Raw genomic sequence first — 17,540 nt, 5'->3', positions numbered from 1 at the left:
ATGATGTACTGGTCTGGGCAACGGCAGCCTAATCTAGAGTTCGGAATTATGATGCACAGCGACAGCTTCAAGTTCATGTTGGGTGTGTTAGATAAAGCATGAAGGTGTCGGGTGTGTTTCCTCAGAGATGAGGCCTAGAACTGATTTTATTTGTTCTGTGGAGCCTGAAAAAGTCTATGAAGAACAGTTGAGAAATTCCTAGATGGGGACGAGGTGCCCCTGTTAGCTGGAGGATGAAGAGGCTGGGAAAATAGGCAGGTAATGGGCATTTACTCAGACTGGGGACCAGCAGGTGTTGGCAGAATGAGATTTTTATCCCAGCGTTTGACTGTGAGGGCAGAAAAAGGGCATTCCAAGTTGCTAGTGGCCTTAGGGAGGCACCTTCTCTCTGCAGCCTTACCGAAGCTGGCAGGGCACAGCCGGGACTCGCTGGGAGATGAGGATATTGCTGAGGAACTCTAGCTCATTGCAGTCACATATAATGAATCTACCAGTCTGTGTTGTAACTAACTAGTATTCAAATCAAAGGTTTTACTCCAATGTGTGAAATGGTAATCGATGGAGTGGGCAAAAAAAGCCTCTTTTCTTACCTGGGGAATACACTAATTGTGTGTCTGCGGTTGTCTTCGTTCACAGCTTTGTCCTAATGGTTTTGCCTGTCCTGTCCCACCAGGCCTGCCATCGTCGTGCTGCTCATGTCCATGGTCAATGAAAGGCAGCCTTTTGTGCTACGCTGTGCTGTTCTCTACTGCTTCCAGTGCTTTTTGTACAAAAACCAAAAAGGACAAGGAGAAATCGTTTCAACGCTCCTGCCATCTACCATTGACGGTACGCGCGGCTCGCGGCCCTGCACTGAGCTGGGGAATGGCACTAATTAATGTTTAAGGCATCAACTCTTTATGCAAAATTATTTACCTGCCATTAAGTGTCTGATCCAAGCGAGATGATTTGGCTTATGATTTCTCTAAAACTTTGCTAGTTTAATTTTTCTGGGTTTTAACTGTAGGTCGATGTCTTAATTTTGCGGGTTTTGGTTTAATCTGACCGGTACCTGTTGGCCGTTCCGGTAGCTACAGGTAACTCTGTCTCGGCCGGCCAGCTGCTCTGCGGGGGGCTCTTTTCCACGGATTCCCTCTCCAACTGGTGCGCGGCCGTGGCCCTGGCCCACGCGCTGCAGGAGAACGCCACCCTGAAGGAGCAGCTCCTGCGAGTCCAGCTGGCCACCAGCATCGGCAACCCGCCCGTGTCCCTGCTGCAGCAGTGCACCAACATCCTCTCCCAGGTACGCACCCTTTGGGGTGAAAATCCGGGTTTCCAGGGGAATGCTGCTCCTGTGCTGGCTCATCGCAGCAAGGCACGAGGGCTGGCTTCACCAGGAGGAGGATTCTCGCTCTTTTGCGTTGCCTGAAGCACTGTATGGTTCAGGGGCAGGAGAAAAGCAGCAAATATTTGCTTTTTGCCATGCTGTTACTTGCCATTGCCTGCTCTCAGCAGGCAGAGGGGTCCTAAAGCATCCAGACCTTAGACTTGATGTAAAAGACCAGGCAAACTGGCGGGATCCACAGTCACATTTTGTTGCTGAAAAGGTGCCTGGTTAGCATTTAACCTGTAACTGCTAACTTGAAACACCCTTAAAAGACCGAGCTGTTACGTATTGATTGTTGTTGGGTTGGCTGTTTGAAGCTAAAAGCTTTTTTGAACCCGTTCATCATTTAAACACCCAGGTTTGCAAATGCCACACAAGTGCAACACCTCCCAGCCCGTTCCCTTCCCTTATACATACTTTTTCCCCAAATGCCTGTAATAATGAGGAGCGATAACTCCGGCAGCAATTAGATTTTCCTGCACTTGAGAGTAATGGCACAGTGCTGGAATTTTGAACTTTTAAAATGTGCTTTACCTGAAAACAGCCAATACTCCTTTTATGCTGTTCCCGGCGTTTTTGCCCAAGGTAAATGTGAGTTGGTAAAACTGCCTGGGGCTCTTCAGCCTTCACTGATAGAAGGGACTCAGAGCTTGGGGGGGTGTTTCTGAAATGTGTTCCACTTCAAGGTTCTCAAGTAATGTGTGTGTAACTTGCAGGGTGATAAGATCGACAGACGGGTATGTATTTTTTGGCACCGCTTCGGCGTTTCCTTGCCACGAGCAGGCCTTTTCCTCTTGGGTTTTGCTGGGGAGGTTTTCTTTTTAACTGCTTTTTGACGTGTTTCCACTCACAGCTTTGTGTTGCGGTTGGGTTTGGGTTTTTCCCTTTCTGTGTCTCCAGGGGGGTTCTCTGAGGGTGCTCCACACAACTATGGGGTAGAGATCTTGGGGAGCACGGGTGCTTTCTTTCCAGTGGGGCAGACTCACCCTCTCTTCACCCGGCAGATGCGCTTCCTTGTAAGAAAAATTAATAAAACCGTTGGAAATGCTGTTTACTCAGACTGACTGGGCTGTAGCACACAGCTGGTAGGATCTGAAACAGCAACATGCTGCTGGTTTCCTGATTCTAAAAGAAAAACTGTGTTTAACCTGCCTTGTGGCCACTGTCTATGTTCTACTTCCCAGCAGAGGGTTTAACCTTGGAGCTGCCAGTTGTGAAGGGCAGGGGTCTGGTCACTGGCAGGGACCCCCGAAGGGAGTTGTTTGACTTGCCAGCTGTGTTGGTTATCAGTGGCAGAGAAAACCCACTTCAAAACTATCGCAGCTGTGGAATTGTCTCCTTTATTTACCACAGTTGTCCTGAGGAGTGGGGTTGTGTTGCACAGCCCTGAACTGTAGGGCAGCAGCCGTGCAGAGCTGTCACCTGGCACAGCAGGCGTTACCCTGGGTGTCGGGGAAATAGCCCTGTGCTACTTCTTTTTCAGAGAGGGTGTTTTGGACAGTGTGGAAATCCTGAGGCAGAATGTGTTGATTTGACCTCAAAACAGTGTGCAGTGCTTGAGAATAAATGTGGTTTGTGACTGCTCCCAGCAGATGCCCTGTGCTGTGAATGCTGGGTCACACCAGCTGAAGTAGCTTTGCGTTTCTGACCAGATAAGGGATGCTTTTACCAGTGTTTTCCTAAGAACCACCGTGCTGGAGGGCAAGTCCCCAGTGACAGCGGTGATTCCCAACTGGCTAACAGAGTTGGGGCAATAAGAGCAAGGATTTGTAAACTTAAGAGAGGGGAAAAGGGTTTCTTGTTGCTTGTTTGTTCTGCTTGAAGCATTTCTTTTTGTTCAGTTAGGGGAGAACTGAGTCCATCCCTTGACAACTAGTACCTTGGCACGACTGATGTCTCAGCACAGATAATTAGGTGCTGTGGCCATTCTGTCAGTAATTATTCACTCTGAACTTCTAACTTCCTTGGACTGATTCTGGTTGTTCCAAGTAACTTTTGGCTGTCCCAGCAGGGTGAAAGTGGTATTGCTCGGTGGTTACTGGGGATTAAATGCAGACTGTCAGCAATTAAACTGGTTAAGCATAGCCAAGGCTGGCGTGTGTAGAAACAGGAGCTGGGTGGAGGTGGTGAAGCCAAGTGGCCTGTTCTCGGGTTCGCTGGAGACTCTAAGGGTGGGCATGGGGAAAGGCATGGCTCTCCTCTAAATGGAAGGACAGGGGAGAAGGTATTTTCAGCAGTTTTGAAGCAGTCTGAGGTGTAAGGAGCAATACATGGGGGGAAAAAAGGGCAGTTTTCCTGTCGGTTGCCCAGTGGGGCATCCACCACTGCAAGGGTGGAGGGTGGATGCTCCATCCATCCCGCTGGTACAAGGACACTCCATCCTTCAGCGCTGCTGCGTTGGGGTCCCGTTTCCCCAAAGGGGCTTCTGGGGCAGGTTACCCCATTGGCAGGTCATGAGGCTGTTGCTGCATCTAATCTGGAAGTAATTTGGGCAGGATTGATGCTTTTACAGCGCTCTCGTGCTGTGCACAGCCTATGTGATTTTCAGGGTTCCTTTCAACCTAAGTGACCCTGCAGTTCTGGGAGGTGGCAACGAGGAAGCACATCCCCTGTCAGCAGGTTCTTCAGCCAAGCTGCTTGACGAGACTGTGCCCTTGTAGTTCACTGCACCCATGTGGTGTGGCAGGTGATTGTATGAACTTGTAAGACCTGTGATTTGTCACCTTGTGTCTCAATTCATGCCCCACCTGGAGTGTGAACACAGTGGGGAATAAAACATAAACCCTCCACAGGATAGTGAGTATCTCTTAAACATGTCTTGTCATTCGACTGTCTTGGACATGAATGTCACCTCATCAGCAGAGATGTGAAAGTGCTATGTTGCATAGAAATCATTAATTACCAAGTGCAAGGCGGGTAGGGGAAATGCACAATGGTAACGGGGAAAGCCTAAATGAGCTGGTCCAGAGGAGAGGAGAGGGCAAGAGGAGAACAGAGTTTGGTGGGGACTAGGCCGTTTGCAGTGAGGTCTAGGTGGGTGGAAACCAGCTGTGGCATCCAGCTGGAAGGGCAGCAGCACGGCAGATCATCTGTGTGTTAATGCAACAGCACGAGAGGGTCACAGAGATTGGTGGCAGGGTGTGCAGTACTCACCGTGACACGCAGCAGGCAGGAGCTGTGCAGTCGGTGATCACCGTGTCCTCTGCTGTTCTAGCACTTCACTTGGGACTCTGGAAGAAATGATGATGAAGGACCAGGTGCTCCCTCTTCTCCCTGTGCAGCGTTAGGGATGGCTGCCACAGTCTGTCTGTAATCTGTGTTCTCGTCCTTTAGGGAGAGGGTTTCATCCTAGCCATGGTCATAGACTGCAGCAAACGGCAGCACCTCAGAGGGGAGTCCCTGAAGGCAATCTCTTCAGAGCTTGGTATTTCCTTCTGGAGTGGTTAGACACAGTTCCTGGCCATCTCATGGTCTGTGGTGGCACTGGGGCAGCTGGGAGCCTGCACGGAAGAGCTTCTTGCCAGACTGCAGCTCGCTGCCTGTTTCCATGGGCAAACTGGGACTGGCTCATTCAAAGACCTTGAGGGGCTTTTTAATGCTTCGCTACAGCTAAAAATAGCACTGCCCCCAGCCCTGAAGCGTGGGGGCTGTCAGGGGGAGGATGGAAGTTCAGTGTCACAAGTGCAGGTGACTCTCAAGCACAGCCTCCTTCTTTGCTGTTGATGAAGACTTCTCTCTTCCTGCTGTCTTCATCCCTGTGACCGCTCCTTCCAGCGTGTTTTCTTGACCCCTTTTGAAGATATCCCAGCAGCTCCATATGCCCCATCTTGCCTCCGAGACTTGACTTTAGCTTCCAGTTTCTCTACCCAATTTATTTGGTGATTTTTGTGAAGTTTAGGTTTCCGTGCAGGGAACGTTTTCTTTGGTTGCCTTCCGAATGCAGGCTGTCAGAAGTGGTGTGTGTCTGTCCTGTGCCCGTGGGATCTGCAGCAAAGACAAGGGGGGCAGAAGTGAGAAGACGGTCAATTTGCTAGATGAAAACTAATTTTCCCTAATTAACAAATCCAAATACTGCAGTTAGTGTTCCTCTGGCTGGCCTAATGTGTGTATTGAACCAAAAGCCACTCCAGTATTCTCTTTCTTTACTTAGCAAATGGCATTAGGAAGACGTGGCAGTTTTCAGTCAGCAGGGGAGGTCTTGATGCATCTCTTCTCACAGGGAATCCTTGCCTGACTTACACCTTGTTCCATCTTTACAGGGGTTGTGTGTGTGTGTGTGTTCCTTCGTGTTACCCTAGTATTAATTATAAATGCAGAACTAATTTGTTATGATATTTATATCGGTGCTAATTTGCCTTAAGTCATACTTCACATCTGTGTTGCTTGTTGTTTTGCTCTGAAAACAGTTAAATATGAGTGGTTTAATACTGGTTTCATTAAAGCACTAAAGCTGTGTTCAGTATAACTAACAAATGGGCATTTTGAAAGATGTGACTTGTTGTTTTTTAAAACCACGAGGTGAAAATGGGCGAGTTCTGAATGGGTGCAGTGTTTTTTTTGGTGTTTCAGTGCTCCGCTGTGGAAAGATGACGATGGGGGGGTCTCATCCTTTTCAGGGCAGCAAAGTGCAGACGAGGGTTGGGCTGCTGATGCTGCTTTGCACGTGGCTGAGCAACTGCTCCATCGCCGTCACCCATTTCCTGCACAATCCAGCCAACGTCCCTTTCGTATCCTTGGCCGCCCGCGGAGGAGAACCGCTTCCCGGGGAATCTCTTGGATTATGCCCCTGCAAGTGAAATGTTTATCTGGGTCACCTTGCTGGGACATCCCACAACATAAAAGAAAATGCCTTGGGACAAGAGCTAGGACCGGCTGTCGCTGGCAGTGCTGTGTGTATCTGACCTGTCTGAGATGCTCAGGTAAATTTCAGTACCGCAGCAAGGCAGCATTCTGCCAGCACAGTGTGTGTGTGTATTGCAACAAGCCCAGGGATATTTTTAGTGTGACTTAGGTTATACCCAAGAGGTAGGGAGAATGCCTCCTACTGCTGCTCAAACTCATATCTGTACTTGCTTTTCAGGAAAAAGATGTGGCTAAACTGTCACCTTATCTAAACTGAAAGTCTGTTTTGGAACAACTAAATCTCTTTGGTTGAACAGTTACTGAGGAAAGGAATTTCAGGGAAACCACTGCTTACCTAAATCCTTCAAAAATAAAAGCCAGCTTTGCCAGGGTTTCATCAGCTATTTTGGCTGCTTCCTAATCCAGCTTGGTTTTACATGTGAAAATAATTTTAATGGGAGTTTATACAGGGAGAGGTATGTTACGCGTATTGTGCTCATGAAAACCTCAAATATCCTTAACAAGATCTCTAGCTCACAGGGCAGATTGCTGAAAACCTTGGAGAAGAGGAGCAGCTCGTCCAGGGCCTGTGTGCACTTCTGCTTGGCATTTCCATCTACTACAATGACAATTCCCTCGAAAATTATAGGAAGTAAGTATGATGGATGGAACAGACCACGGGAACCCGGGATGGGTTCACTTCTCTTCCAAGTGTTGTGCTGTGATTGATTTGTCTCTGCCTTTCAGAGAGAAGCTGAAACAGCTGATTGAGAAGAGGATTGGCAGGGAGAACTTCATTGAGAAGCTGGGCTTCATTAGCAAACATGAACTCTATTCCAGAGCTGCTCAGAAACCACAGCCTAGTTTTTCTATCCCAGACCACATGATGTTTGATCATGAATTTACCAAGCTGGTGAAGGAGCTGGAAGGTGAGATGTTCTCTTCATTTCCTTAGTTTTTCTGATGAACTGGTGACTGAACTACCAAATGTGCTGAATGTAACCCTCTTCTAAGTGGTGTGATGATAACAAAATGGAGTATTCTGAAAACCATGTTACAGTACTGCAGGTAATCATATACCTAAGCTCGCAGTTCAAGTGTTTAGAAAAGATACTCTGATACTACGACTGGATAACATGATCATATTTTTAGGTGAAATGATTCTTCTGAGTTACCACACTGACCAAGAGGAGCATTTCCCTGTGCTCACACTGAGACTGAAGTACTGAGCACTTACCATGGTCATAGAAGCTTGACTTGTGGAAGTGGACAATGTAGATAGTTGCTGTTCCTAACTGATTAAGAAAAATTATGAATGCTGAATTTCCTGGCGTGTTAGAAATGAGAGGACTTTCTGTCCTTCACAAAAGAGACAGGTTGTCATCATCCTGCACGTCTAACTAATGTCCTGTTAATATTGCCCAACTTAAATCAGTTTAGAGAAGCAAAACCCCTTGAAGCACCACTAGTGAGGAGGGTTTTGCCCATTTGTGTTTTGCCCAGTTGTCTTTCATCTGCAGGTTGCCCTTGTAGTCCTGTGTTTTTCAATTACCTGCACGACCACTTGGGCATCAGTTGTAGCAGAGCCATAACGCAAGTCAAAACACACCTTTTCTGATGGGAAGGACTCAAAACAGCCATTTGCGCCTCTAAACCCGTGTAAAGTAGTACGTGTGCAAACCTTGCTATAAAAAGGTTGCTGTTTCCTATTTTCTTAAACCTGCTTGTGACAATTGCTTTTTTTTAAAGTGCAGGTTGAGTTTCTAATGTCACAAACCAGGTTAAACTCAGTGGGGCTGAGACTGTTTTGAGGACAGACAAGAGATGTGTGAACTGGGCTTTCCTGTTTTTGACAGGTGTCATAAGTAAAGCTATTTACAAGTCCAGTGAGGAAGATAAAAAGGAGGAGGAGGTGAAGAAGACATTGGAACAGCATGACAACATTGTGACTCACTACAAGAAAGTCATCAGGGAGCAGGTAAGAGGGAGTTAGGATATGTGTGTGTCTCCAGAAGGTGTTGGTTCTGCCTTTCAGAGGCACTGCAGTGCAGTTTGATGCCCCCTGTTCCAAAACAAGTAACAAGGAGCAGAGAAACGCTTCTAAAAACACTTCAGCCAAGTTCTGGTTTAACTGAAATGCTGGTGTTTAGAACACTGGTTAAGTTTAATTCTTTTCCCGGGGTACGTTTGCGCTTGCCTGTGTCCAGTGTTTCTTTTCAAATGAGTAACTGGAGAGATCTCACAGCCCTTGGCAGAGAGGTGTGATTGTGAGTTCAGTGCTCTCACCTTTGACAAGCTGACAGGTGACGTGGCTGAGAGAAGAGATGAGGTTGGGCAGTGAAGTTTGGACAAACCTCCTGTGTTTGGACTCAGGTTTCTTTTCCCCCAAGGGTAGTTTACTTGTTGCCATAGCTTAGATTGAGAAGTAGAGGAGCAAAGCTAATTAACTTAAACAGCTAATGAGGAACTGAAGCGGGTGTTTCCAGTTCAGGGATGTGGAATGGACACAGAATAGAGGGGTACATGTGGAATTAAGGGGCACGTTTCCTAGGAATAGCTGTCTAGGTTTGTGTGGGGCTTTTCTGCTCATCTGTCACAGGTAGCACTGACAGTGTCACCACCTGGGACTGTGGAATGGTGCAGTTGAGGTTGGTCTGTCTGTCTTTATCTGCCCTCCTGACAGTATTGTGTTCAAAAGTGGTATTACTTAAGTGCCTTTTTTTTTTTTTTCCCTCCTCTCATAGGACCAGGAGCTTGAAGAATTAAAACAGCGAGTTAACACTTTAACATCTCAAAACGAACAGCTCCAAGCAACAGTTACACAGCAAGTGTCGCAGATCCAGCAGCATAAGGACCAATATAATCTCCTTAAAGTACAGCTGGGTAGGTTCAGAAAGAACAATAAAAAATAATCTTACCAGTGCAAATTGTGTGACCTACGGTGAGTTACAGAACAGCTCCAGCAGCCAGGCTTTTCTCCCTTCCAGCATCCTGTTGTGTGTTCCGCAGCACATCAAAACTTCCTGTAGAGATAAAATACACTTTTTTTCAAGTTGATGTTGAGCATTGCAAGCAATATTGATTAAGCATCAGATCTTGTTTCGTTATCTAAAAATGAGGTTTTGCTTTAAGTGCCTCCAAACTTATAGAATAAAGCACAGTGATAACTGAGAGGACAGTCTGAAAATGGGAATGAGGTATAATTTGTTCTTGCTTTGTGCTTGGGCTCTTTATTCAGCTTTTGACAGAGAATTCTTAAATGTTCTGCTTGGTTCTTGAGTTAGAATGGCTTGTATTGCCCTGTGGGGCCAGAGGAGGACGGGCAGTGAATACTGTGTATCATCAGCAAACTTGCTGAGGATACACTCTGTCCCCTCGTCCAGGTCACTGATGAATATATTAAACAGCACGGGTCCAAGTATTGACCCCTGGGGGACTCCACTGGTTACAGGCTTCCAACTTGAACCTGCTCCATTAATAATTACCCTTTGGGTCCTGTCACACAGCCAGTTCTCAATCCACCTCACTGTCCCCTCATCCAGCCCATACTGCCTCAGTTTCCCAATGAGGATGTTATGGGAGACAGTGTCAAAAGCCTTGCTGAAGTCAAGGTAGATGACATCTGCTGCCCTCCCCTCATCCAACCAACCGGTTATGGCATCATAGAAGGCTATCAGATTGGTTATGAGGTATAATTTGTTCTTGCTTTGTGCTTGGGCTCTTTATTCAGCTTTTGACAGAGAATTCTTAAATGTTCTGCTTGGTTCTTGAGTTAGAATGGCTTGTATTGCCCTGTGGGGCCAGAGGAGGACGGGCAGTGAATACTGTAATTGGTGTGTTCAAAGCTACCTTCAGAGTGAATGTTGGGTTTTTGTGACTGTTGTTATAAACTGTGTCTTCTAGGAAAGGACACTCAGCACCATAATTCCCACAGTGATACCTTTCAGATGAATGGCATTCAGGTGGAAGAAGTGAGCAAACTGAGAGACGAGTTGGAAGAATGGAAAAACAAGCATGAAGTGCTGCAAGGGCAGTTAAGGGAAAAGGATTCTGTGATTGAAAAATTGGTAAGTGCTAATTCTCTCAGCAGAACTCGGTGCAGCTTCCAGTTCCTGTTCTCAAGGTAATTAGCTGTAGCTGTGTAAATGCTCAGGATGGTGACAGGCAAACTGGGACCATTGGTCGTCTCAGCAGAACTCGGTGCAGCTTCCAGTTTGTGTTCTCAACGAAATTAGCTGTAGCTGTGTAAGTGCTCAGGACGGTGGCAGTCAGACAACTGGCACCATTGATTGTGCAAGCACACATGCTTGTGTGCTTGTGTTTGCTCTGTGTTCTGGCAACGTGACTATATTTAGCCTGTCTAGTTCTAAGGCTGATTCTCCTGTTGCTGTTACAGAAGTCTTCACAGTTGGAAATAGGAACAACAGAGCAATCATCAGAGACCAGCAAATCTGGCAGCTTGGAGCACAATAATGAACTACAGAAGGTGAATTGGGGGTATTTCAGCAAAGCTGTGGTGAGCAGCGGTAGCTTGGGATGGGATGGGAGCTTTGTCCAACCTCAGGAGGAGCACTGATTCCTGAGCATGTTGATGTTTTTAATGGTGTACCCTTCATGGGATGCTGGTACTCATCTTGGAGCATCGAGATCACGCATCCAAAAATGAATCAGTCTGAGCATGTTGATGTTTTTAATGGTGTACCTTTACGGGATGCTGGCACTTATCTTGGAGCATCAAGATCACACATCCAAAAACAAATCAGGTTTTTTTGCTGAGCAGGCTGGAGCCAGGAGGATATCCTTCACCTGGCTCTTCAGGCTTCCAAAATCTGTTTATCCACTGCAAAACATATCTTTAAATGTTGATAGGAAAGCTTCCAGGTGTTAGATGTACAGCACAGAGTAAGTGTTTAAATATCTGCAGATTCTGTAATTTAAGGTAGCTGTTGCTCAAAAAATACCTAGCAGAGTTTCTTTGATTAGAGAACTAATGCCTGGATTAATTTAAGCCATACTGGGCTCCTGTACCAGGAATGGTGCTGTGTTAACACTGGGCTCCTGTACCAGGAATGGTGCTGTGTAGAGGATAGTAATGGGATGCCAGTGTGTGGAACACCTTCATGAACACCACTGGGGCTGGGACAGGTTGGGCAATTCCACAAAAAGATTTCCTCAGAGCAGGGCTGAAAAGAGTGCGTGTTGCTGACTGGTTTTGTTTTTTAGAGAAATGGTTGCTGTGCTCTTGCTGAGACACACACAGCTTTCCTCTCACGTGTGCTAGTGTGAGGCAGTTAGTCTGGAAGCGTTTAATTAAAGAAAAATGTAATGTGAACCTTGCTTTGTCAAATTATCCTAAAAGTATGTTTGTCTTTGTTTCCCAAAGGAATTAGAAATGCTCAGGACTCAGGTACAACTACAGGCTGCAGAAATCTCGAGGCTTCAGATGGAGAATCAAAAGCTACAGGTAATGGTACCAGTGAAAGCGTTCCTTAATTTTCCTTTGGGGACTAAATCTTGAAGACTTTGCTTTCCTGCTTATACTGTCTATAGCTGTTGTCCTAAACCAAGCATGTTTTAAGAATACGCATCCACAAGTGACTCCAGCAGTGTTTTAAATAGGGTGTGTTCCCTAGACAAATCCTTCCTGAGGAAGGAGGGGACTTCCAGCCCAGCCAGTGCTCCATGAGGCTGCTGGTCACTGGTATTTTTAAACAAAGGGGTATTTTTAACTGGTATTTTTAAACCAGCTAATCAGTGTTCTAAGCTTGCACCCTAACCAAAGGAAATAATCTCTTGAGACACAAATGCATGATAGCAGGTACATGAGAGGGATCGTTATCCTGACAAACAGTCGAGGATACTCATTAGACAGTTGAGGTGCAGTTGAATGGCAAATGGTAGGTGCATCTCCCTGTGCAGACCTCCAAATGCCCCAGAGCTGTTTTTAGCTGTGCCTTGAAAAGATTAGCCAACAGAAACTTATAGAATAGCTAAATAAATGCAATTGTGTCCTCAAAACCAGCTAACGGCATTAGAAAGTGAATGTTAAGCTGGAGAACTTAAATGATTTTTTAGCTGTGCCTTGAAAAGATTAGCCAATAGAACCTTATAGAATAGCTAAATAAATGCAAGTGTCCTCAAAACTAGCTAACAGCATTAGAAAGTGAACATTAAGCTGGAGAACTTAAATGACGAGTTGCATGAAAATGTTAGAGATGTTTCCACAGCTGAGCTGTAACAGATGCATGAAAATGTTAGAGATGTTTCCACAGCTGTAACAGATAATGCTGCAGGAGCAACTGGAATGGTGGCAGTATGTGTTGGTGGGAGCTCCTGCCTGGGAACTCGGCTAAAATAAAACCAGGGCAGCTGCTCTGTGGTAACTGGACTCACTTAAACTCTTGCTTCTGGCTGGTGTGGTCTGACTTGTGCACCAAATGTCAGTATTGTGAGAAAGGGGACTTGTGCAGGGAAAATACCGAGTGATTAATGTAACGTACAGCTCCTCTGAGAGAAGAAGGTTTTTAACACTCCCAGAGTCCCAGCTGCTCTGACAGAAGATGCCACTGCACAAGTGTTGGCCTCTGCCACCCCACCGCCATCCCACAGACCTGCCCCACAGCTCTGGCCTCCCCGTGGTGTAACTGCAGAAGGAACTGTCCTGAGTTCATGCCGTGTTAAAGTTCTGGCTGGAAGGCAGTTGCCACATTTGGGAAATAACAACTTTATCATAGAATTGTCCAGCTTGGAAGGGACTCTTAAGATCATCTAGTCCAGCCATCAACCGAACTCTGATAAAAGACCAAAAGAAAACTGTACAAAAGAACCCCCCACATTACTTAAACTGTGTTTCTACTTTGGGTAGGGCTGGCTGAGACTAAACTGTTGCTATTTTTAGTTGTCACATCCAAAGATTCGGATATTTAGCTGAATTAAAAAGGAATCTTTGGCACTTCAGAAGCATCTGAGTGAAGGCTGGTGACCTGAAATAGACAGGGTCTGCCTAGGAAAAACCAAACAGTCTTTTGGAGTGCAATTTGTATGAAATAAGGGCTGCACCTTGTGTTCTCCTTCGTGTGTGCACGATGAAATAAGGGCTGCACCTTGTGTTCTCCTACATGTGTGTATTGAGACCCCGGGAGGCTCACGTCTGTGCCCTGATGCCTTGCAGTGCAGGCTGTATCCACCTGCCCCACCTTGGCTGTGCTGTAAGAAGAAAATAATGCTTTTAAGTTCCACAACAGACTGTGTGTAACGTCTCGGATTGCTGGCTTTGTGTGGGAGGCATTCAGTGCTCTGATGTGAGTTCCCTGTCCCCAGACTGCAGGTGCAGAGCCCGTGGTAGCAGACAGTGGTGCGGTGGCAGTGAACAGCTCGGAATTGGAGGGACGGCTTCAGCAAGAAATAAAGGAACTGAAGGTTGGTAGTGGGTGAACACCAAACCCTTCCACCTGCCCCCCTCCTGCTGGCAGGAAGGGGAGTTTGGGTACGGACGGGAGCGGGAGCAAGGCCACGGGGCACTCGGTGGGGCTGGAGCTGTTACAGGGAGTTATGGAATGTGTCTGGAGGAAACAAGGCTTCAGCTGTTCCTGTGCTTATGGTGTAACCCAGAGTGGGATTTTTCCTCTTGCCAGAGTGAAGTCAAAGCCCTTTCTGAGGAAAAAGAATCCCTAAAACAGCACCTGGATTCATCCAGCAGCACGGTTGCTATCTTGCAAGATGAGAAAAGCAAACTTCAGCAAGAAGTTGCAGAATCGAAGAAAGAACAGGATGACCTTCTGGTGCTTTTGGCTGACCAGGATCAGAAACTATCAGCGCTGAAGATCAAACTGAAGGATCTGGGTGTCCCGGTAAGCAAAACAACGGTTCAAGTGAGTTCACAGGTCTGAGCAATGGGGATGGCAGTGCTAGACCCAGTGTGTCTGGTGAGGCAGCTCTGTTTCTTAAGCAGTGCCGCAAACTGTCAGGGCAGTGTCTGGGAGCCTCCTCTTCTGGGCAGTTTCTTTGAAGAGTCCTTGTGACTGGAAGCTGGAGGTGTGACCTAAGGTGGATGTAACCAGCTGTGGTTCCGCAGTTAGTGTGGCTGAACTCCAGGCTACAGCCTGGATCTCCTGTCAGGAGACAATCACTCTGTCATTTATGCAATCCTTCGTAAAGGAAGATTAGATTTTAGTAGTTAGCAGTCATCTGGTTTAGCTTCAGCTGCAGGAATCGGCTTTTAAAGAGTCTGTGATGGGTTCTCTTGTACTGACAAGTATTTGTAGGAAGTGCAGATCTGGGAAGTGTAGCCAAGGAATCTTTCAGTCTGACTTGAAAATCACCTAAACAGGGAGAGAGTACCCTAGAGAACTCCAGCAGCTTCACTCCTGGCTTCGCAAAGCCCTGGACAGACCTATTTTCCTCCTCAGCCTATTCGGTGAAGAATGTGGGGTTTGGTTGACACAACTGTATGAGAAACAAAAGTGTGTGTGGAGTTCCTTACTGGGATGTACTGGGCAGAACGGGTGGTGCTGGAGTCAGCCACCTTAGCAACCAAGTTAGAAACTGTGTGACGTGACAGCAGTTGCCTTTATTAAGTGCTACTGGATACAGCTTGATAATTTGAGGTCAGCTTTAGGCTGATTTCCACTCCCTCAGCACTGGTGTTGCCTTCAGAAGGGTGGATCGGAGTAAGGGATGTTGCTGCTCACGGCAGATCTGTCTTCGTTTCAGGTTGAAGATGAAGATGATATTGAATCTGGAGATCAAGGGGATGAAGATGAGGATGGGGACGAAGAGGAGCAAGACTAGAATGCTTTTGTGTGTTCCACGACAACTAGATTGCATTGTTATTGGGGGGAAAAAAATCTATTACTGGTATACAAAGCAAAACGTCTGCTTAGAGAAGCAGATGGGAAAATGGCAACCGTGGGACTAATTGTAAGTTACTGAAGTGTTTGAAAACCCTTCATACTAGGTGAAGCAAACAAAAATCACTGTTTAAGTTCTACATGAGTATCCCAAATTGTACTTGTTTAGAAGTTGCTTTAGACACCGTTTAAAGCATGGGGATGACGATGTTGCTGCCCGGCTCATTGTCATTGGCAGAAGTTCTGTGCATTTGCTTATGGTTTTAACCTTCTGGATCTCTTAACGTAATTAAATACAGAAGTATTTGGTTTAGCATCTCTCCAATGGAATCATTGCCCCTGCCTTCAGCATGGAGCTTCAGTGTCATTCATGGCTTCCTTCAGGAGTAGGGGCGAGGTGGAAGGGCTGGGGTGGCTGTGGCGTGCGGTGGCCACTGGGCCAGCCTCCTGGGCTGGTTCTCTGGGTGCAGATGGACCTGCCCAGCCTCGAGTGCCTTCACCCCTGGAACGGCTGCATCCCGAACCTCCCGGGGAACCCCAGTGCCATGTGGATAACAGGGAAGAGGTTTCATGGAAACCTGTGCAAGAAAGGTAGCATTCCTGAGAAGAATCTCTCTGGAAAGACCAAGACCAATACGCTCTTTCTAAAGATGCAACGTGCTACCGAGTCAGCATAAAAACACCTAAAAAATCTTGTTGACTACTTCAGTAAGGAAATGAAAACTACTATGATTTATATAACTTATTGGCTCTTGACTAGTGAATAAAAGATAAGATTTTAAAAGAAAAAAATGAATACAGTAAATGCATCGGTTTCATTGTTTGGTAATAAAAATAGGTATTTCCACTTAGTACTCATTCATTTAATTCTCTTGTCCTGCTTTAATAACATATCTTGTAATATACATGTAAAATTGTCTAAAGCCAGGCAGAGGAAAGTAAGAATAACACCATGTGAGTACACAGGGGTGCTAGCGCAGTTTTTGCATTTTTCAACAATATAGAACCCAGTAGCTGCTTTTTTTTTTTTTTAAATAAAATCACTCCTTAATCAAATGATAATTTGAGGAAGATCAGGGAGGAAAGACTTTTTTGAAGCCACCTCATAAGACCCAGTGTGTGTTTAACATGAGATTGTTGGGAGGAGTAGTTTCAATAAGCTCCATGCTTGCACTCCATCCTCGACGTTATGGTGTGGGTTTTATGTACTATCAGAATGGTTAGACTTGGAAGGGACCTTAAAGATCATTGAGTTCCAACCCCCCTGCCACGGGCAGGGACACCTCCCACCAGACCAGGTTATATTTAATCTAGATGATTTTAGCTGTCAGGACCTCTAATGCTCACATTAGATTAGACTTGCCTAAATTGAATGTGACATCACAATGACTTCTCATAAGGCAGACCTACTTTATATTTGCTTGAGCCTCTTCCCCTGTCACTGCCAGCTGTGCTGTGAGGCCATGCTTTTCTTTGCAAGTGTTGGATCCTTCAGGAGGTAAGGGGAGAGGGAGCGGTGTCAGGGAGCCTGGTGGCTTTGGCGCGTTTGGAGAACCTGGAAAGCTGAGGTGGCCTGGAAAGCTGGGCCAGCAGAGACTTCTGCTCTTCCCTCCCCCTGTCCCACTTAGGTGATCTGTGACCTTGCAGGTTCTTTCTCTAGTCTATGTACCTTTTACATTGCTCCAGCTTGTTCTATTGTCTTCTGGGTGCCTTTTGGCGAGGTCTCTAAAAATGCTGTGGGCAGAAATAAATAGATATTTGTGTAAGTTGTTCTTTGGTACGTGATTATGCCCTCGGAGAGAAGGGGAATAGAGAAAGGAAGATAAGGGAAGATAAATGAAACTTTTCCTTACACTGATGAGACAGAACCACCTGAAAAAATAAGCATAAACACAGACTGGGTATGTGACAGCACAAGGCATGTGAGCGATGGTCTGGCCTGATCTTGATCAGGACCATCTGGCAACCTGCCCCGGACAACGGAGTCTCTCCTGAAACACGGCACGCCACGGCATTCTTCTGTGCCCCTCTCTGCAGTGTGATGCTTGGGAAGTTCTTCCTTTTGGATGCAACTTCAGAATGTTTGAAATTGCAAAAAAAAAAAGACGGAAAAGATAACTAGGTGGGGTAGGAAGTTCAGGAGACAGACAAACTGGTTACAAACAGGTTTTGAAGAAGCCTGTTCAAAGCGCTTTTCCCAATTAGAAAACCTGTTTTGTTGATGATTTTATTGCACCATCCCAGTGGTGTATCTTCCTGCTGGTAGCAGACGTGTCTGGATTATAACTGTATTATTGTCAAATGGGTGGCCTCTGCCCAGAAGGTATTCACTTGACTGAGCATTCTTGGCTGTGTCATGAAAATTAGATTTATTCTTAATCCCTTGGAATCTTTTCGTGTCCCATCACGACTGGGACATCATGAATGCGGGGTGGTTTTCCTCACTCTGCACAGGGTCTGGATCCTTTCCACGTGGTGTCTTT

General features: G+C 46.3%; 1 protein-coding gene across 1 annotated transcript in view; it reads left to right on the top strand.

Annotated features, from left to right (window-relative positions):
• The window catches only part of USO1 (USO1 vesicle transport factor), a 33,675-nt gene extending 17,767 nt beyond the window's left edge, over positions 1–15,908 (top strand). Inside the window, exons 12-25 of the mRNA XM_014938357.1 lie at positions 674–828; positions 1,071–1,282; positions 2,083–2,103; positions 5,983–6,093; positions 6,742–6,860; positions 6,956–7,137; positions 8,065–8,186; positions 8,953–9,091; positions 10,112–10,275; positions 10,605–10,694; positions 11,592–11,672; positions 13,529–13,627; positions 13,843–14,058; positions 14,921–15,908. Of these exons, the coding sequence (XP_014793843.1) occupies positions 674–828; positions 1,071–1,282; positions 2,083–2,103; positions 5,983–6,093; positions 6,742–6,860; positions 6,956–7,137; positions 8,065–8,186; positions 8,953–9,091; positions 10,112–10,275; positions 10,605–10,694; positions 11,592–11,672; positions 13,529–13,627; positions 13,843–14,058; positions 14,921–14,998 (1,789 nt within the window). The 3' untranslated portion in view covers positions 14,999–15,908. The remainder of the gene's footprint in view (positions 1–673; positions 829–1,070; positions 1,283–2,082; positions 2,104–5,982; positions 6,094–6,741; positions 6,861–6,955; positions 7,138–8,064; positions 8,187–8,952; positions 9,092–10,111; positions 10,276–10,604; positions 10,695–11,591; positions 11,673–13,528; positions 13,628–13,842; positions 14,059–14,920) is intronic.
• The last annotated feature ends 1,632 nt before the right edge of the window (positions 15,909–17,540 follow it).

The sequence above is a fragment of the Calidris pugnax genome, unplaced genomic scaffold (assembly GCF_001431845.1).
Source record: "Calidris pugnax isolate Ruff unplaced genomic scaffold, ASM143184v1 scaffold72, whole genome shotgun sequence".
NCBI lineage: Eukaryota > Metazoa > Chordata > Aves > Charadriiformes > Scolopacidae > Calidris > Calidris pugnax.
Note: the sequence above shows the minus strand (reverse complement) of the source record. Positions and strands in the feature narration are given on the sequence as shown.